At 36.7% G+C, this 18,884-nt stretch overlaps 1 protein-coding gene across 6 annotated transcripts in view; it reads right to left on the reverse strand.

Moving 5' to 3' along the window:
* Window positions 1–14,654, reverse strand: part of LOC149538764 (ion channel protein) — a 211,838-nt gene extending 197,184 nt beyond the window's left edge. For 3 of the 6 annotated variants that reach the window (XM_089800088.1, XM_089800086.1, XM_089800090.1), the window contains exons 1-3: window positions 14,018–14,598; window positions 13,811–13,879; window positions 13,189–13,722 (exon numbers count right to left, since the gene is read on the reverse strand). In XM_089800088.1, the coding sequence (XP_089656214.1) occupies window positions 13,189–13,722; window positions 13,811–13,879; window positions 14,018–14,461 (1,047 nt within the window). In that variant the 5' untranslated portion in view covers window positions 14,462–14,598. Of the gene's footprint in view, window positions 1–13,188; window positions 13,723–13,810; window positions 13,880–14,017 lie in introns of all 6 variants that reach the window. The other 3 variants (XM_089800087.1, XM_089800089.1, XM_089800091.1) reach the window with 3 other exon arrangements.
* Window positions 14,655–18,884: the final 4,230 nt, after the last annotated feature.

Genomic DNA, 18,884 nt, shown 5'->3' on the forward strand with positions numbered 1-18,884 from the left:
TGCAGCTGCAGCCCATAAACCTGTATCTTCAATTTAGTCCAAAACCCAAACCGCTGCAATTCTGGACACTTGCATACAATCAGTTCCAACTCTCTGCTATCAATCACAGCATAGTTAAATTTCAGGTCACTTGAGTTGTTGCAAATTGAATAGATTGTTGATAGATACTCCACCACGACAGACTTTGAAGCGACATGCAATTGTTGAGGGCAACTTGAAATACTAATGCTTGTTCAAGTAAGAAATCATAAGGGAAACAACCTGTTCTTAACTGTGTCAACTGTGCTCTTAATGAGTCGATAAAACAGCAGGTAACTCAGGCCAGTCTTGCCTAAGTTGAGAATTATCAGTTGAATGGTTGCAGTTTGGTGTGAATAAGATTAATTGTGATAACCATAAGGGAAAGAAAATGTATTCTTCTTGAGAGTGTTCTATATTTTATGAGGATATGTTCATCATATTGGATGAACTTGATGCAATAACTGCTTGCCATCAATTATTATATTTCTATCAATCTCCAACATTACTCCTCAAATAGAGACCATAAAATTTTGCAAAAGATTAGGGCTCCATCAGATTCTTCATCTTCTTGTTCATGCCATCTATGTGCCTGGCCCACGGTGAACACTGGACATGGGCAAATGATGGTTGCAGAAAATTCATGTGCCTCTGCCTGTTTGCTGCAGTTATATAGGACTTTGTGGCTGCATGTGTTGTTGTTCAGGGAACCTGACACTTGCATTGATGTCCCACCCCTTACATAGAACTGGTGGTTGTGAGCCCCCACACATTCATGGGAGACTGCCAGGGTGGATATATGCAAGGAGAATAGGGGCGAATGAGGGAGATATAAGGGAGTTGCTCAGAGAGATAAGGCAAGAGGGGGTGTTGAAAATTTAAAAAGAGATTCAGTTTGGGTGATTTGCAAGAGGAAAATGTTGTCTACAACAGTATGTATCACTCAAGGAATTCGTGAAACAACCTTCAAACATAGTTTTTACCACCAACAGTGGTTAAAGTATGTAATATCTCTAGAGCAACATCTATATAAAAGCATAAGTGGAGACTCTAAAATCAAGGCTCCATCAGAGCCAATGCAAAGGAATAATTGGTCGATCATCTATGTGCTTCTCTTGAATGAGGTCATAATGATTGTATGATCATAGCAGAATTATATGAAAGGCATCGCTTCTGGTCCTTTCCAACTTCAGATTATGTTTATTTACAAGCAGAAAAATTGCAGTGACTGGAGCATAAATATATATCGTTAGCAGAGAAAGATACTAGATGGGTTTATGTTTTCAAATTAAATTTTCTTAAGGAGGCAGAGCTATATAAATTGCACCAAATCGTGTAGCCTCAGAACTTGCTTCAATCTCACCTATATCATCAGGCACACTTGGATCCTTCACACTCATCACTGGATAAATTTGGCTTCTGTTTGTGGGTTTTGAACACGATCAACACTGATTTATTTTTGACTTATGTCTCTTATTAGAGAAATTAAGATACTACATTCAGAAAATTTTAATCTGTGGAAAATAACCATGAGTGTCCATTTTCTTTAATTCATTGTGGCACTTAATCAATTTGGGGAAATAAGTTTGACTCAGCGATCTTTGAAGACCTGGCTGAGACATTCTGAAAGGCTGTTTCTATTATGTTTCCTTCCTATGGGGATGCACTGTCCAGATGAGCTATGTAACACTTCTATATCCATGTGCATCATCTTTTATAATAGATAAGGTATATTGCTGTGTCTTGCCTTCAATCTGCATACAGAAGTAAAGGATGAATTATGCATTGCTACGAGTGTTCCTGAACAATAAACTGTGACTACAGTGACTAGTATGCATTCGTTGGCCGTGAGTATTCCTGTATGCTAGTTGGACATTCATTTACTGTGGGTCACCATATTGTGCTATGTGTTGATTCATGAGAATGAAACTCTTCCCTGATCTGTACCTCCACTGAATTCATAATACATTGATTGTATTTGCACATAGTGTTCCTAAGGAAGGTTACTGTAGATATCTGAAATATCCACTCTTGCTGTTGCTAATCTGTAAGTTGTCTCTCATTTTTATTGTAGTCAATTCTTCTCGGAGCTCTGTAATCCAAAAAAAGATTCATACAATCTTAAAAATAAACCCTTTAAAACAAGCAATCTTCATTCTCAAAGAATAACTGTTCAATTTTGGGTGACAAATTATGTCAAGTTAATGGCAAAGATGATGAAATCCATGTCATGTAGTGTTAGTCATATAATAAAGGATTAAAGGGGATGCTCAAATGGAGGCCCTAATTTGCAAAAATTAGGGCCCCATCACCCAGGATAAATTTCTTGCATCTTTTGTTCTTTTTTTTTCTTTTTTTGTTGGCTTTTTTATTTCTGTGCAAAACATTAACGTGGTATCAGAGAGGGTTTGATAGCAGCACTTAAGTTCGTATATCTGATGCAGATTGCATAAGTGTTGATGATTTCAGTAGCTGAGAGAGAGATCCTTCATACCTGTGAAGGATATATATACATCAGTTTTTATTATTTCTTTATGATGTGTCTCCGAAGCAGCTGTATTACCGATTCCAGCAATAGCTGTATTACCAATTCCAGCAATTTGGCCTCCATGTACTCTATCTTCTTTGTAGAGTCCATGTTCTTCATGATTCAAAATGACCAAGTGGAAAGATTTCTATTTAAATCTGTCAGTGCTCAGAATTATGATCTGCATTCCTTTGTCTACCGTCTTCATAGGTTTCTTTCTTCAACCCGAACATCAGTCAAATGGCTTTTAGACTTGACTTAAGTCTCATGTTTGTGCTGATTATGCTATGCTATGCCACGTGATCTAGTCTTGTTGATTTGGCATCGTCAAAGTGGCTTCAGCAATTCCAGATGATTATTGTGTGGGTCATTTTGCTATCGTGCTTCACCATTAATATCATTGAAGCCAACAGACACTCTTAATTGGTGTCATTTCAGATTTCCTTGCTACGATGAGATTATGTAACCAAAAAGAGACTGTTTTGCTTGGTATTTCTCAATGCTTTTGGTCTATATGATAGTGGAGTTTTTGTTATATAAGACATTGTTGGGTGTTTTGTGTGAAGAATAGGAAATTAAAAGAGCTGCAGAACATTGAATTGTATTATGCTTACTGTTGTGTTCTTTTATGTCCAGCATGAATTGGTGAATAGAAGATAATTTTGAGTTGGTCATCCTAAAGAGACATCTCATTATCAGTATTCTGCTAGATTTATACTCTTCAGATAAGCATCATAGTTATGTGTTAAGTCATTTTCTATCGATTCTCCTTTTGTGTGATGTGTGCATGTCCATCAGCTAGAGAATTTGGTCCGTCATATTTTTTTTAAAGTATTGTGAGTTTAAGGCAAAGCCGTTGTCATTGACAATGAAAGAGGTAGGATTATGATGGAAGAATGATCGCATTGAAAGCACTACTTTTAGTGGCCGGATTGAGACTAATGGAAGAGAAATTGGCATTGATAATGAGAACACCTCTTTTTTTCCAGTTGCTGTTGCTATACTCACATACTGATATTTTCAAACTTTATTTAATCTCGCGGAGCACTGATTCTTCATATTCATTTCTTTCTATCTGAGTTGCATCTTATGTTCATTCTGCCTCCTTCAGTTTTTGGTCTCCATTTCATTTCTATGATGCTCTTGATTGCTTCTGTAGCATTCAATCTTTGGTCTCAGAATATTTCCCTTCAGCATATTGGTTCTTTATGACTTGGCTTTCATGCTTTATGACTCAGATGCTGAGTCTATTTTCCTTCCTTATGTGTGGGGCGATTGTCAATTTTGGGTCATCGTCAGTTCTATTAAGCGTCTTCTCGTGTCACTTTTATTGAGTATATCAGCAGAGATTTCTTTTCTTCTTCATGTTCCCTCCCATCGGGTTATTTGAGAAACTGGTTCTTTTTGTTGTTAGCAGAGTTATGCTCATTGTGTTCGTGACTTGATTATTATTTCAGTTTCATTATTTGATTTATCTCTTTCTTTCTTAAGATATCTTGACAGGCATTTGATGAATTTGGTGTGCGAGCATTGCAAGAGCACACAACACAAAGAAGTAATGCTTCTGTATGATCAAAGATGACTTGTGTATTGGCTATCACCGCTGTTGAAGTACAAGGGAATCACTACAAATATTTGCAGGTGTTATGGTTCCTTGACTTTATGAGGGAATGTTGTTTGCTTCCTTCAGCTAGCATTTTGTAAATCACTGACTCTATTTCTTTAACAATTTGCACTAGAAAACTGGACTGCAAAAAGATAAGTATTGATCTTGAAGTTTTGTTATATTACTGGCAAATAGTACATAGCACTGATCTCTATATTTGATCTCTCCTAGTTGCAAGAATGGGATGATGAAAGATTATGTGCAAAATCATGTAGAGTCTTGGGCTGAAACAGATGGAAGTATATTCAGCTTCAAAAGGAGGTTGCATGACAGAGGGAGATGTCTAACCCTTTGCAAGCTTATGTGAAAGTAAAACAATTAGAATTGGCTACCTTATTTTGGTGATCAAAGTTGTCCCTGATGAGAGGGAGTCCCAATTGAGAGAGAATCTCAGTCATTCTTACACATGTTGTTCAAGTTGCAATCCCTTCGAAATGCATTCTTCTCTAGGAGAAGTTTGAGGTGAAAGCCCTTGTTCCACCCTCTACGAGTAGGTATGGTGGGCCACCCTCTACGAGTAGGCATAGTGAAAATGCACCCTTCTCTTGAAGAAGTTTGAGGTGAAAGCCCTAGTTCCACCCTCTACGGGTAGGTATGGTAGACCACCCTCTGCAAGCAGGCATAGTGGAAATGCATTCTTCTCTAGGATAAATCTGAGGTGAAAGCCCTTTGTTCCACCCTCTACGAGTAGATATGATGGACCACCCTCTACGAATAGGCACAGTGGAAGTTGTGCATATGACTCCATGACTTTAATTATATGTGCTTATGCAGTAATTATGGAAAATCATGTTATGCTGAGATAACATACTTTATGTGATGAGAATTTATCATTCATATCTCTAGTCACAACTACAGGTGCCTACCATACTAAAGATCTCTCTCTTGCTAAGAGGGAGTGTATGGTACCTGCATTAGAGATCTTTTCTCTAATTTTATGAAATAGAAATATGACCGTTAAGGTCATCTTCAGCTGAAGAAGATATTTGTAATTATATTTGACATTTTATTATATGGACTTGGAGAGACATGCAAAGAGGCATGTATGTTGAAAAGAATCATTTGAGATATTGAAGAGACCTTCAATTGTCAAATGAAAGCATTGTATTCGAACATTTGATTATCAATAAAAGAGATATATTTCTGCTGTGGGGTTTTCCCCTTGAAGTGGAAGGGTTTTCCCAGGATAAATGTCTTACATCTTTTATTTGTATTTTTGTTATTTTGCTGTTTAGTTTTATTTCTGGGCAAAACATTAACAAGTTTATGTGGCACAACAAACGTCAATCTTTTGTGTGGTGGTTGATTTTATTATTCTTAAATGGCATTCGCAATCCATCTGATGTTACAGTTCTGAAGTTACTGTTTTCGCATGTTCCTTGTGGTGATGAATATTAGTAGCATCCATTATTATTAGCAGTCTTATGTAAAGAACATATATCACAGGTTCAATATTACTATTTAGAGCATGCTATGTATCGATTGTTAAATGTCTGCAAACTCAGAGGAGAATTCATTATTGTTTCAGTTTGTGTTTTGTAAAATTCAGACCCCTATTATTATTCACTGAGTAATTTTTTGGGTCTCGCTGGGTTTTTCCCCCTCAAGTTGGAGGGTTATCCTAGGGTAGCAATTGTGTTTTGTGTTTGGCGTTATTCATTCTTTTTATTGTGTTATTTCTGCTATAATATTAACAGATCAAATTGGGCCATACGCAGACTTTATGGAAAGACTAATTGACAATTTTGATATAAATAAAAGATCCAGAGTTGAACTTCAAGCAATTGGCACGGCATTAGTGGGGTTTAGTGGAAATATTCATTGCAGATTTACAAAACATTTTAGTGATGGTGACTGATATATCAAAAAGAAGACAGGTAATTCTGTTTGTGGATGGCTTAACTATAACCTTTAAGGCGATGGCTTAAAGCTTTCAACCCATCTACTTTGCAAGAAGCAACCAAAAAAGCTAGAGAAATGGAAACTTCAACCTCAAAAAGTACATTGCCATCAAGTTTACACCAGAAAAAAGAAAAAGAAAAAAATATTGTCACGGAGATTCGGATCAGGATAAGAAATTGCAACCAAATCATTGAGCTTAGAAAGAAACTTGAAGTTGCACCTATATCAATAAAATTATGTTGCACCTATATCAACAATGACCAACTCGTTGAGCTTAGAACGAAAAAATCGTGTTTCCAATGAAGAGAACCATAGTACCCAACTAACAAGTGTGCAATTAAGGCTAAGGCAAAACAACTTGAATACATTACAGCTCCTGAATCAAGTTCAGAAAATTCAGAACAGCAAACTAAACCAACCACAAGTGAGAAGGATACTTCATCAAAAGAGTCAGGAAAAAACGATGGCTGGTGTCATGGCACAATTAACTACCTTGCTGGAAATACAATCTTCTAGAGTTAGAAGAGTGTTGTCCAGCAGCGAATAGTTGCCCTTATTGATATAGGTGCAACACAATTTCATTAATGAGGGTGTTGTGACAAGGGGCTTAAAAACAGAAGAATTTTTAGGCTTTAAGGCAATGGCTGCAGATGGTTTTAACTCTCACTTACATAAGGAAGATCACAAATTTATATATTCAATTAGGTGAGCATGAGCCAAAAGATGACTTATATGTTGTGAGCATTGGTGATACCGTAATGTCCCTTTCTCCGCGCTAGCCTTAAGGGCGCCTAGTTGGTCTATCTTTCCATCCAGATAGGCTAACGACATATATTTTAGGATGCCAGCCAGTCACACGAAGTTTGGGTTTCAGTTGATGAGATTTAAATGGGAAATCCTAAGGTTTTAGTCACTTTATTTTATTGGATTGAAATGTAAAGTACTTTATTATTTAAAGTCACTTAGGACAAACTGACTTAAGTGACTAAAAGACGAAATAGTCTTTTATCCCACATTGCTAAGTTGTTTGCATCTCCCCACACTTCGAGGTGATAAAAGGAAGTCTTTTGCATTGGGATTCACACAACAAATATATGAAATTATTCAAATCCTAATCAGGTTGCTTCAATGAACTGGATTTTCCAAAGGACGAAAAACCTTTAGGAAATGAGTGAAGCTAGACAAAAACCTAGTGTTCACATTATATGTTTCAGATACAATAGTTGAGTTAACGCGTGATATTCAGAATTTTGGAACTCCACAGCAAACAGCATGTTTAGATATCAAATCAGATGATAAATATCGAGCACAGACAGGATATTGCCAGCGTTGGGTACTTACAGCTGATAAGGTGGTTGTCAGCTCCATAGTGGACAAGGAGCAGAGGCGGGGTATCCTTGCAGTCGGGCAGAGTATAGTCGTCAGCAAGAAACAAACTCAGTGTTAGTGAGTTTGGTAAAACGTCTGAGATCTAGATAGAGTTTTCGCGGGACTGCATACGGCATAGAGGAAGGCCATTTTACTATTCCCAGGTCACGGGAGTGATAGGCAGCAAGTTGACTTGGCGTTGGGAGTTGAAGACTGTACGAGTCCCATTGCATACCCAGTTTTCCTTACCGGCTTTCATTACCATACACAGGTCTGTTAACTCCTTGCGTATTTCGCATCATTGGTAACGCACATTGTTTCATTTCCAATATAGGCAGTGTCTCATTGTTAATACCAGTCTGAATGTTATATTTCCACATACTTCTTAACGTCTGAGTTGGTTCCCTATGAAATTCCATGCATATAAATATTTGACTGTATCTTGGCTTTTATAAAGTTTGTTGCATGATTACCTTGCCGTAGCTTATCTCGAGATTTGATGTACTTCACATATCAATATTTCGAACCTTGCAAACGTTAAACTAAATATGCCGGACAGTGATGATCTGATTGGATTATGATTATTAAAAAGAAACCAACTACAGTGGGTCATTTAATTAACAGCAGTCTCATGCATGCCAACTGTTTGGTAAAATACCTTGGTCAGAAATTCCATTTCTTTATTTAGATTCAAGGAGGAATGGGTCATTTAATTAACAGCAGTCTCATGCATGCCAACTGTTTGGTAAAACACCTTGGTCAGAAATTCCATTTCTTTATTTAGATTCAAGGAGGAATGTTACAGATACAGATGCATTGCTCAGGAATCAGTGGTTACATTCACTTGGAAGATTCTGATGAATTTACAAACTATGGAGATGAAATTTGAAGTGGATGGTAAGAAAATTCTTCTTAGGGGCATCACAACTGGTGAACCAAGGGTGGTTTCCTTCAAAGGGATGGAAACATTGATAAGACATGACCAAATAGTGTGGGCAGTTGAATGTATTAAACATAACACAACAAAAGGAGAACTTGTCATTCAGATGACACAGTGTCGTTGAACAAGTACAATAAGGTGTTTAGTGATATCTTATAAATGTGATATCTTTTTCTAATTATTTTAAATCTATTTTGTTATGTCAAACTATTTTGATAATTTATTGGATATATTGTTGGACATGAGAGATATTTTGTTTTGTAGGTTTGAATTGAAAAGTTCTCCGCATGAAACTCATAAACATATAATGATAAATAGCATATACTTCTATTTTTTTGAAAACTAGATAAGACAAATTTAATGTCAAATTTCTTTTTCAATTTTTTTGACTTATCGAACTTCATAATTGTCGAACTCAAACTCAAACCTTGTGACTTAGGTTTGGGGATAGTAGAGTACCAAAGACTAAGGATTTGTTACAGTAAAGCCAAACATCACGAGATCCTTACAAAAGAATCCTCAACAAGCCCCAAATCAGCAAAAGCAATAAGCAGACCAGCATAGAGTTGAAATACATTTGGAGGTTGCTGATTTGATTTAATTGAGACTGCAGCCCTATAGGCAATCTTCACTTAAAAGGAGTTGTTTAAAGAAGCTCAAGCCCAGATTTTGTGGACCTTTCCGGATTGCCAAGAGAGTTCGAGAAGCCGCATGAGTTGGAATTACCGGCAAGTGGCAAGGTATACAATGTTTCACGTTTGAAGAAAGTTGTGGGACACAATGTAACTCCTACCGCGTTGCCACCTTTGGATGAGGAAGAGAAGTTGATCTTAATTTTGGAAGCCATCATTGAGACCAGAGAGCTTACTGTGTGATTAAAGAGTACTTAGTGAAAAGAAAGGACCTGGTAGAAGATGCAGAATTTAATGCATCCAGGACTGAATTTGCTTGACAAGCAAATTTCGGTAGGGAGGACTGCAATGTCCGCCCCTTAGCTTATGAGTTTACATTATAAATCTAAGTAAATGTTAAGGCCCTCATTACCATTTAATATTATTTTTATTATTATTATTAGCATTTAGTTCTGTTTGTGGATGGCTTAACTAAACCTTTAAAAGGATGGGTTAAACCTTTCAACAAGAAGCAACCAAAAGAGCTGGGGAAATGGAAACTTCAACCTCAAAAAGTAAATTGCCATCAAGTTTACAACACAAAAAAAAAATGAAAAAAAATGTTCTCACGGAAATTCGGATCAGGATAAGAAGTTGCAATCAAATCACTGAGCTTAGAAAGAAACTTGAAGTTGCACCTATATCAATAAAATTGTGTTGCACCTATACCAATAATGACCAACTCGTTGAGCTTAGAAAGAAAAGATTGTGTTTCCAATAAAGAGAACCATAGGACCCAACTAACAAGAGTGATATTAAAAGGCTAAGGCAAAACAACTTGAATACTTTACAGCCCCTGAATCAAGTTCAGAAAATTCAGAACAGCAAACTAAATGAAACAAGTGAGGATACTTCATCAAAAGAGTTGGAAAAAGAAAACAAAGGCTAGTGTTATGGCACAATTAACTAGCTTGCTGGAAATACAATCTTTTAGAGTTAGAATAGTGTTGTCGAGCAGCGAATAGTTGCCCTTATTCATATAGGCACAACACAATTTCATTAAAGAGGGTGTTGTGACAAGGGGCTTATAACAGAAGAATTTGAAGGCTTTAAGGCAATGGCTGCAGATGGTTTTAATTCTCACTAGCACAAGGTAGATCCCAAATTTATATATTCAGTTAGGTGAGTACAAGCCGAAAAAAGACTTATATGTTGTGAGCATTGGTGATACAGATGCAGTGCTCAGGAATCAGTGGTTACATTCACTTGGAAAATTCAGGATAAATTTACAAACTATGGAGATGAAATTTGAAGGGAATAGTAAGAAAATTCTTCTTAGGGGCATGACAAATGGTGGACCAAGGGTAATTTCCTTCAAAAGGATGGAAAGATTGATAAGACGTGGCCAAATAAAGTGGGCAGTTGAATGTATTACTATTACACATAACACAGCAGAAGGAGAACTTATCATTCAGATGTCAAGGTGTTGTTGAACGAGCACAATAAGGTGTTTAGTGACATCTTATAAATGTGATCTTTTTGTAATTATTTCAAATCTATTTTGTAATGTCAAACTATTTCGATAATTTATTGGATATATTGTTGGACATGGAGAGATCTTTTGTTTTCTCGGTTTGAATTGAAAAGTTCTTTGCATGAAACTCATAAACATTCAATAATAAATAGCATATACTTATTTATTTTTTAAATTACCTAAGGCAAATTTAATGTCAAATTTCTTTTTGGACTTTTTTGACTTGTTGAACCTGATCTGAACTTCATGGTTGTCAAACTTGAACTCAAATCTTGTGACTTAGGTTTGGGGATAGTAGAGTACCAAAGGCTAATGATTTGTTACAGCAAAGTCAAACATCATGAGATCCTTCCAAAAGAATCCCCAACAAGCCCCAGCTCAGCAAAAGCAATAAGCAGACCAGCATAAAGTTGAAGTACATTTTGAGGTTGCTGATTTGTTTTAATTGAGACTGCAGCCCTATAGGCAATCTTCACTTAAAGTTAAAAGGAGTTGTTCAAAGAAGCTCAAGCCCAGATTTTGTGGTCCTTTCCAGATTTGCCAAGCAAGTTGGAGAAGTCACATGAGTTGGAATTACCGGCAAGCAGCAAGGTATACAATGTTTTTCATGTTTCACGTTTGATGAAAGTTTTGGGGCACAATATATCTCCTACCATGTTGCCGCCTTTGGATGACAAAGGGAAGTTGATCTTAATTTTGGAAGCCATCATTGAAACCAGGGAGCTTACTGTGTGATTAAAAAGTACTTAGTGAAACAAAACGACCTGCTAGTAGAAGATACAGAGTTTAATGCATCCGAGACTGAATTTGCTTGACAAGCAAATTTGGGTAGAGAGGACTGCAATGTCGCCCCTTAGCGTATGAGTTTATATTATAAATTTAAGTAAATGTTAAGGCCCTCATTAGCATTTCATATTATTATTGTATATTTCTCTTCTATTTATAAGTTAAAATAAAAAATATAACGGTAAAAAAAAAGAAACAAATATTATACTAGTCTTGTGCAAGGGACAATAAGTGGATTTTCGAGAAGATTGGACAGTTATGTTGGGGGCAGTAGATAAGAGGTTGGAATTTTGGCAGAAGAGGCAAACTGGAGAATTCAGAGTGAATGAAATACTGCAGGTTTGCAAACTTCAATTGCTTCTGGAGAACAAAAAATCTCCGAGAACATTGTCTTCGAGATTGAAAGTCATCCCCGGGATAATTTTAGAATTGGAAAATATTTTTTGGAATTGTTTAAAGGAATCTGGAAATTTTGCTGGCTCCCAATTGCTCAGAACAGGTCGATGCCCTTTACTCGTATTATGAAGTGTCTGCCGTGAAGCCAAAATAGCCTAATCAGCTGTTATTTCCTGGGAAGCAAGTTAGAATTCTCAAGCATCATAGAAGTTAATTGTAGGCGTTTTCACTCAGTTTCGGCCATATTAACCCTTCCACCAGGGTCGTCTAGAGGTGAGAATGCAGTGCCAAGGAAGAAATTAAAAATAGAAAGTATTGTGAGAATTTTGAGAGCTGCGTTGGAGGATTTGGAGTAGTGAACGACTGACTGAAAGTACTGGAGAGGAAACGACGGCAAAGGGAGTAGCTGGGTCGTCTTCATACATATCAAGTGCCATTTTCTCTATTTTCTTAAACCGACTACTATGCTGGCTTTCACATAACCATGCGACTCATTGCGGGAGGAAAAAAAGGGAATATGAAATATGCTTATGGTTGGTAAATTCTTTCTGGGAGTTTTTCCCCTGATCGAAGCTAAGGAATTACCGACCCTCAATAACGAGTGTGAGGTTTAAGTAACATTCAATCCAGAGACTGTTGAGTGTGATAAAATCCACCTGAGACTTACAGGACAGCCAATCTTCTTGGTCTTGATGGCGACTAATGGAACAGCAACGGCAAAAAAGAAATAAGGGAGCTCGGTTTATTGAATGCAAAAAGAACTTGCGAAAAATTGACAGAGGCCGAAAGGTTCGGGAACTTCCGGTTAAAGTGGGTTTGGGAGATGTGCTAAGAACATGTGTGAAAAGAAGCTGATGTTCGAAAAACCTGTGGATTCTCGTGCAACCTGGGAATGAGTTACAAGCTAGAGTTGAATACATTTGGTGAGTGGATGCTCACGATTCATGTGAAGTAATCGTCAGAACGCTACAACGAATTGTAACAGGTCAGGAAATCAGAACATTACTTAATTAATTTGTTGTTGAAGTAGAAAGAAAAACGAACTGTGTTTTCGTCCTGCTTCTATAATCATAATACATTGTATTGGTGGATATTTCAGCATATTGTTGAATAAATTAAACCACCACAAAAGCACTGTCTCTCAAAGATAAGACAATTAGTCAGAACTGTTAATTCAGAGGAAGGGCTAAAAAATTGGGAATCAGACATGGGATAGCATAGCATTTCACAGACTCGATGCGGTATCTAGTGGTGGACCGTCCGTCGATAAACTTAAGCTAATGGTGGGTGAGCTTGTAGAAACAACTGGTCTCATAGACCTATTTTAAACTCTCCGTGCCCTGAGATTTCTAGCACCGTTGGGGGAGCCCACGAATTTACAGGTTTGATATAGGGACGGAGAGGCTAGCATTGGGAAGGTGAAAAGAAGATAGCGATTACCAATTTGTCACTCCATCCGAGTATGAGGATGTGATTGCGTTCAATAACTTCACTTTTGCCTTTGCGCAAGGAATCGACCTTTTCCGAAATGGCATCGGAGACGAGGCCCAGCATCATGGCGAATATAAGCATTCCACCAGCGGTGATGGCCACCGCTACGATCCTAGACCCCGACCCATCACTGTCCGCGTGGCTCCCTGAATCCGCCACGAATGTCCACGACAACCACAGAGCATCTGCCAAATTTTCACTCTCCACCACGTTCAACGCCACCCCTCCTATCCCTATCACCATCGTCGTTGCCCCCAGCAGCGCAAGCAACTTCGCGTATGGATAAACTGAAAAAACCACATCTACCCGGTACGCTATTCGTTTCTTCAGCGGCGCCTCCTCCTCCTCCCCAACTTCCTTTCTCCATCGCCGCACGTCTTTCAGCCAATACACTCCCGCGATAGCAGACACAAGCGCTGCCCAGATTTCCGTTGCTGCTAACCTTCCCTCTTCCTCTATGCGCTCGTATACACGGAGCCGTTCCTGATGACACCAACACCACACCTATTACGTACTGAATTCATAAGTATACAGCAGAGCAAGGAACAAGCAACAACCAATGCCCACCCACCTCCAATTCATGCGCTCTGCTATGCATCAGCCATGCATAAGTCGCACAGCAAAAGCAAGTCACTGCTAGCTACAAAACAATATAACTTTCCCTTTCAGATCATTTGAGCCATGAGCTTTTCAAGGCCCATAATTTTGAGTACAAGCTTCTGGAAAGATCAATGCTTCAGATCAGAGATCAATTCAGGCAAGAAAAATGAATACGTACCATAAAGTTGAGCTGCCCGTAGCATCCTTGTATAATTGATGTGCAAGAGGCGAGTTTTGATGAGCTCAAACGGTTACTGATGCGAAGATTGTGAAAAGGAGAGTCAGGATTGCGAACAGGAGACTCCGCTTCCGCCGGTGCAGGTGCAGGTGAGGAGTCCTCCTCCTCATTGGCGGAAGAGTGTTCAACTTGAGAGAGATCATGGTTGCGGATGGGAGAGTGTAAAGGGGGCTGGCGAACATTAGAAGGGAAGTACCAATCACGCGGAGGAATAGGAGTCCTGCGCCGCACAGTGGGGAGAAGGGGTCCCCGGAATTGTGAGGTGGAAACAGACACCAGGGGCCTTCTCTCCCTCTCCCTCTCCTGCTCCTCCTCGTTCTTTATGAGAGCAAGATTAAGGGGGCTCAATGATTCATTCCTACGCAACCTGCTCTCTGCCGCCATCCTGCCCACACAACGCTCTGCTTTCACATCTTAATTCTCCATTTTCTATTTCTTCCCCAATTCGTTACACAGTTTCTACGGTTCCAGAGAGCAAGTCCACCCTCCTCCGAACGGACACCTCCACTAGGATTTGGGTCGTCCTAAAAATGTGGAGATGGTAATCACGAAGCGCAAATCTTAAAGCTCCGGTTTTAGGAGTATCAAGGGGAGGAAGGGGGTATAATAGTTGATAAATATAATTGTTATAATATTAAATTTTGATTTAGAAGCTCAAGTACTCTTGATGATTTATTTATGGTTGTATAACTTATATTTCTTAATTTTAAAATATAATATATTATGTTATTGTGAATTTTATCAAGTTTAAAACATGACTTAAAGGTAAAAGTAGTGGTCTCACTTTTTTAAACTTTTTTAGACATTATGGCAATAAGCATATTGAATTGTATTGATTCGGTTAAAAGGAACCTATCTTGCACTAAGAAGACAATTGATTGATTATTTGTTGAATCCTCTAAAAGATGGGAATAGATTGTGTTGGATGCTTAACAAACTCTAGGAGGAAAGACTAACTATGGGAGGAAAGACTATAGCCAAGTAGTAAAGGCACCAACTAGATCTATCTAGAGGTCGATATAGGGGTCCTTTATATCCTATCAACGTATCTAAAAAAATCCCTAAGACTTACTCTAGATTTCTAGGGTCAGAAGGGAAATTATTGGCATTCAATTGTTGGAGCAACTATGAAAGAGTTCATTGTATTATATGTGTTTTGGGGTGCTTGGTTGGATCAATAGCACAAGTACTTGTCAAAGGTATTGATCAAACTCAAGTAATTCCCCTACTCAAGCTCACTTGACCAGTGAAGGTGGAAGAAACCTACCCTTATAGTATTGATGCTAGGCGTACTTGTTGAGTGGATATTTTGCAATCGACAGTTTTAAGGATCAATTGCAAAATAGTGGTTTCAACCATAATGTGTGAGATGTAGTCTCTCCTAATTACAAGGAAAGACTTCATCTTCTTATTGCTACTAGAATTAAGGCATTCATCATATTCTCATACTTTAGAATAGATATTTCCATTGCAATACAATATTTAATCAATGGTGTTGTTCACTTACAAAGTATTCATTCGAGCAATGAATCTGATAAACAAAAGATTGGACCCAAGAATAACCTTCAAGAAACCAACAACTTTTAGTAACTTAGGAGTTCACAATATCTCAAATTCTTTCAGTGACCCCTTTATGAGATTATGAGAAAAAGAATGAAGCACATGTCTAGCTCAAAGTCTCCAACATGTATTCCATTTTGCATGCACAAATGAAGAAATTGGAGCAACACAAAGTCTACAAGCTATTCCCTTTTCTTGAGCATTCTATGTTAATCCCAAGCTTGATAAGTAGCTCAAAATCTGCAAGACCAACTCTAAAACCAAGTTATAACTTTCAATACAATATGCAACTTGAGTTTGCAAGTTGACTCAATCCCTCTTGAACAAAAGAACAAAACTCGCATCAACTCAACAAAATGTCATCACATATCACCTTAAATCAACACAAAGTTTGAAAGCAAGTTGTCTCTTTTTATTGAAAGTAATTTAATTTACATGCAAGCTCATTGTCTTGCCAAAAGATAAAAATTACAGTGAGACAATTTCCTATATATAAGTGAGAGGCTGAGAGAAAAAGGTGGGATAAGTTTAACTAATTTTGATGTTTTCCATAGCTAAAACTTATTCAAGTTGCAAGTCCTAATATACTTGACCTATAATTTGATTGCATGTAATAACTTTGCAGGTTGCAAGTTACACATAATTTGTCAAAAATAAATTGTAAGTACATAATTGAAAACTATTCTAAATATCTAACAAAACATAGTTCTAATCCTTTGTCATATTTCTTATGTTGTTATAGGATGATTTATGATTGAAGTACTCAAATTTGGTGGAAGTATCTTAAACTGGAACATGAATTTGTATTCTCAGTTGTCTTGCATTGCAAGACCTTTATTAGGAAAGCATCTTTTCAATATTTCACAACCATTTCAATCTCAAAATCATATTATGCTCTTGATCATTTTATTACTTTTCCACCTCCTTGTATGGCTTTGTAATGTGGTTGTTCTTGCTTTGAGCCCTCCACTTTTGGAGTCTATTTACAAAATAAGACCACTAAATTGATTTTTTGATTGGGTAGATCATATGTGCAAATAGGAAAGTCATGGAACTTTCATCCAAGATAGAACTTTGCAAATTTGGAGCTATGTATGTTAGTAATAAGAATAGAGGGGTTTTGGATGAGCAAATTTGAAGAAGAAAAAGATGGAATTGACTTTCAAAATGAGGCTAATGTGGAACTTCAAGATTTTTAACGAGCATTTCAAATAGATAAATCATACGTATTTGGACTAGAAAATGGGAAGTTCAAGTTACAAATTCATATACATATCATGGAGGATGACTTTCACTTGTAATCAAAACTCAAAAGCTCAATTACATGTATATTTTAGAAGTTATTTTACCTGGATTTGGGGTTCAGAGTCTCGATTGTAGTTATAGGAATAACTTCAATTTTTTATTTCATAATGATTTCAAAGTCAAATTTTGATTTTGGTTACATTATGAATGGGGAAATCATCTAGGAATCTTATGCTTGCAATAGTGTTTGGAAATGCCTCTTTGTTTCAGAAATGAATTTGTAATCAAGACTTAGAGTCTTAGTTACAAGTTGGGAATAACATTCTCATTTGGGAATGTAAATATGTAATCAAATTTTAGAAACTCAATTGTATATGAGGAAAACCATATACTTGTAATTCAAGATTGGAATTACTCATAAGGGATGTTACTTTCAGCAATCATTATTTTCTAGAATTGAGAAACTAGTCTAGGAAGCACAAAGATTTGGAAGGACTGGAAACAACTGCAAAATCTTGCAGTTATTTACATTGCAATATTTTAAACAACAACTTACAAATGAACAACAAGAAAATGTCACATCATAACCAAAACAACCTTGAGAAATAATAACCTTAAAGAAAAACTAATACTAAAATTTAATGCTAGAATCGAACAATGCCAAAGTCTGGAAAAGTCCAAATGCCCAAAAAAAAGTGAATGCCTCCAACCTCTTCTAAACAAAAAACAATAAGCCCAAAGCATTGAACAAGTCTCTAATACTAGGAAAAATACAAAAGGAAACGGGCATATGTGGCAAAAAAGAAAATACAAATGGCAAAAATGCAAGTGTTGGAGTTCAATTATGTCTCATTTACCCATGCTTACACATATGAGACTTAATATTGGCATTGAGTGCCAAGGAGATGCAAGGAAGGACCTCAATTGACTAAGGAAATTGTGTTTTGGCTTGGCTAGGGCATAATTAAGGACTATTATCCCATGTAAAAATCTAGTCATAAGTTAATGTTTTTTTTGTGAAAAATTATTATATTTTTAAATGATAGCTTGCTTGTCAGAGAAACAAAATCATTGGTTGCAAATAAAGTTATCATTAATATTTCAACAAAAGACTAGCATAAAGAATGTAGTTAGGATTTAGAAACCTAATTAAATTTGTTATTGTCTTGCAATGTAACTTTAAAATTGTGCCCAAAGGATATGTCAGATTTTGATATTCATTTTGCAAGTAACATGTCTTCACAAACTTAAAGAATATAATACTTGGGATAGGGATTAAAAAACCAAATTACAAGTAATATAAGTTATATTTTCCCTCAAGTACAATATATGCTTTCAACATATAACTTATATTTAATGGACCGAGACCTTTTTAAAAAAATAAAAAATATCCAAGATGTTAAAGAAAGATAAGAAAGATCAAAGCAACAAGAAAAACTTGAAGAAAATCATTAAAATATGGCCCTAAAACCTTAGTTATAATTATAAGGCTCACCAAACTTGTAAGTTGTAAAAAAATAGGAGTGATTTGAGATTTTCATGTAAGATTTGAGAAGTGCGAAGTTAGGGTGTTTAATTATTAGGTCCTCTCCCCTATAAGGGACATAAGGCAAATAATTTGGACTTCATATTTTAGGGGCAAAATAAGTGATGCTGGTTAAATGATCCTTAAAACCCTAAAGTAAAAAGATATAAAAGTTTTGGATTGCAAAGGACAAGGTTTTCAAGGTTTAAATGGATATTTTGATGGGGTAACTAAGCATGTTAGGTTGACAAATAAACAAGAAAATTTTAACATAAAATCAGTGGGGGTTAAAGATTATGGATGTCAAGAAAGTGATACAAATGTAAAGATAAGTATGACACCCTTTCAATTTCTTAAAAAAAAATAAAGTCACCTTAACTCAATTGTAGAACTTGGATGACTAGCATGACAACTTCATTGGGCTAAAATATTATATTTCATAGAAAATTTTATCAAGTATTTTGATATTATGTTGAG

Source organism: Cupressus sempervirens, chromosome 9 (genome assembly GCF_028749045.1).
Source record: "Cupressus sempervirens isolate cs-2001-9-10 chromosome 9, ASM2874904v1, whole genome shotgun sequence".
In the NCBI taxonomy this organism is placed as follows: domain Eukaryota; kingdom Viridiplantae; phylum Streptophyta; class Pinopsida; order Cupressales; family Cupressaceae; genus Cupressus; species Cupressus sempervirens.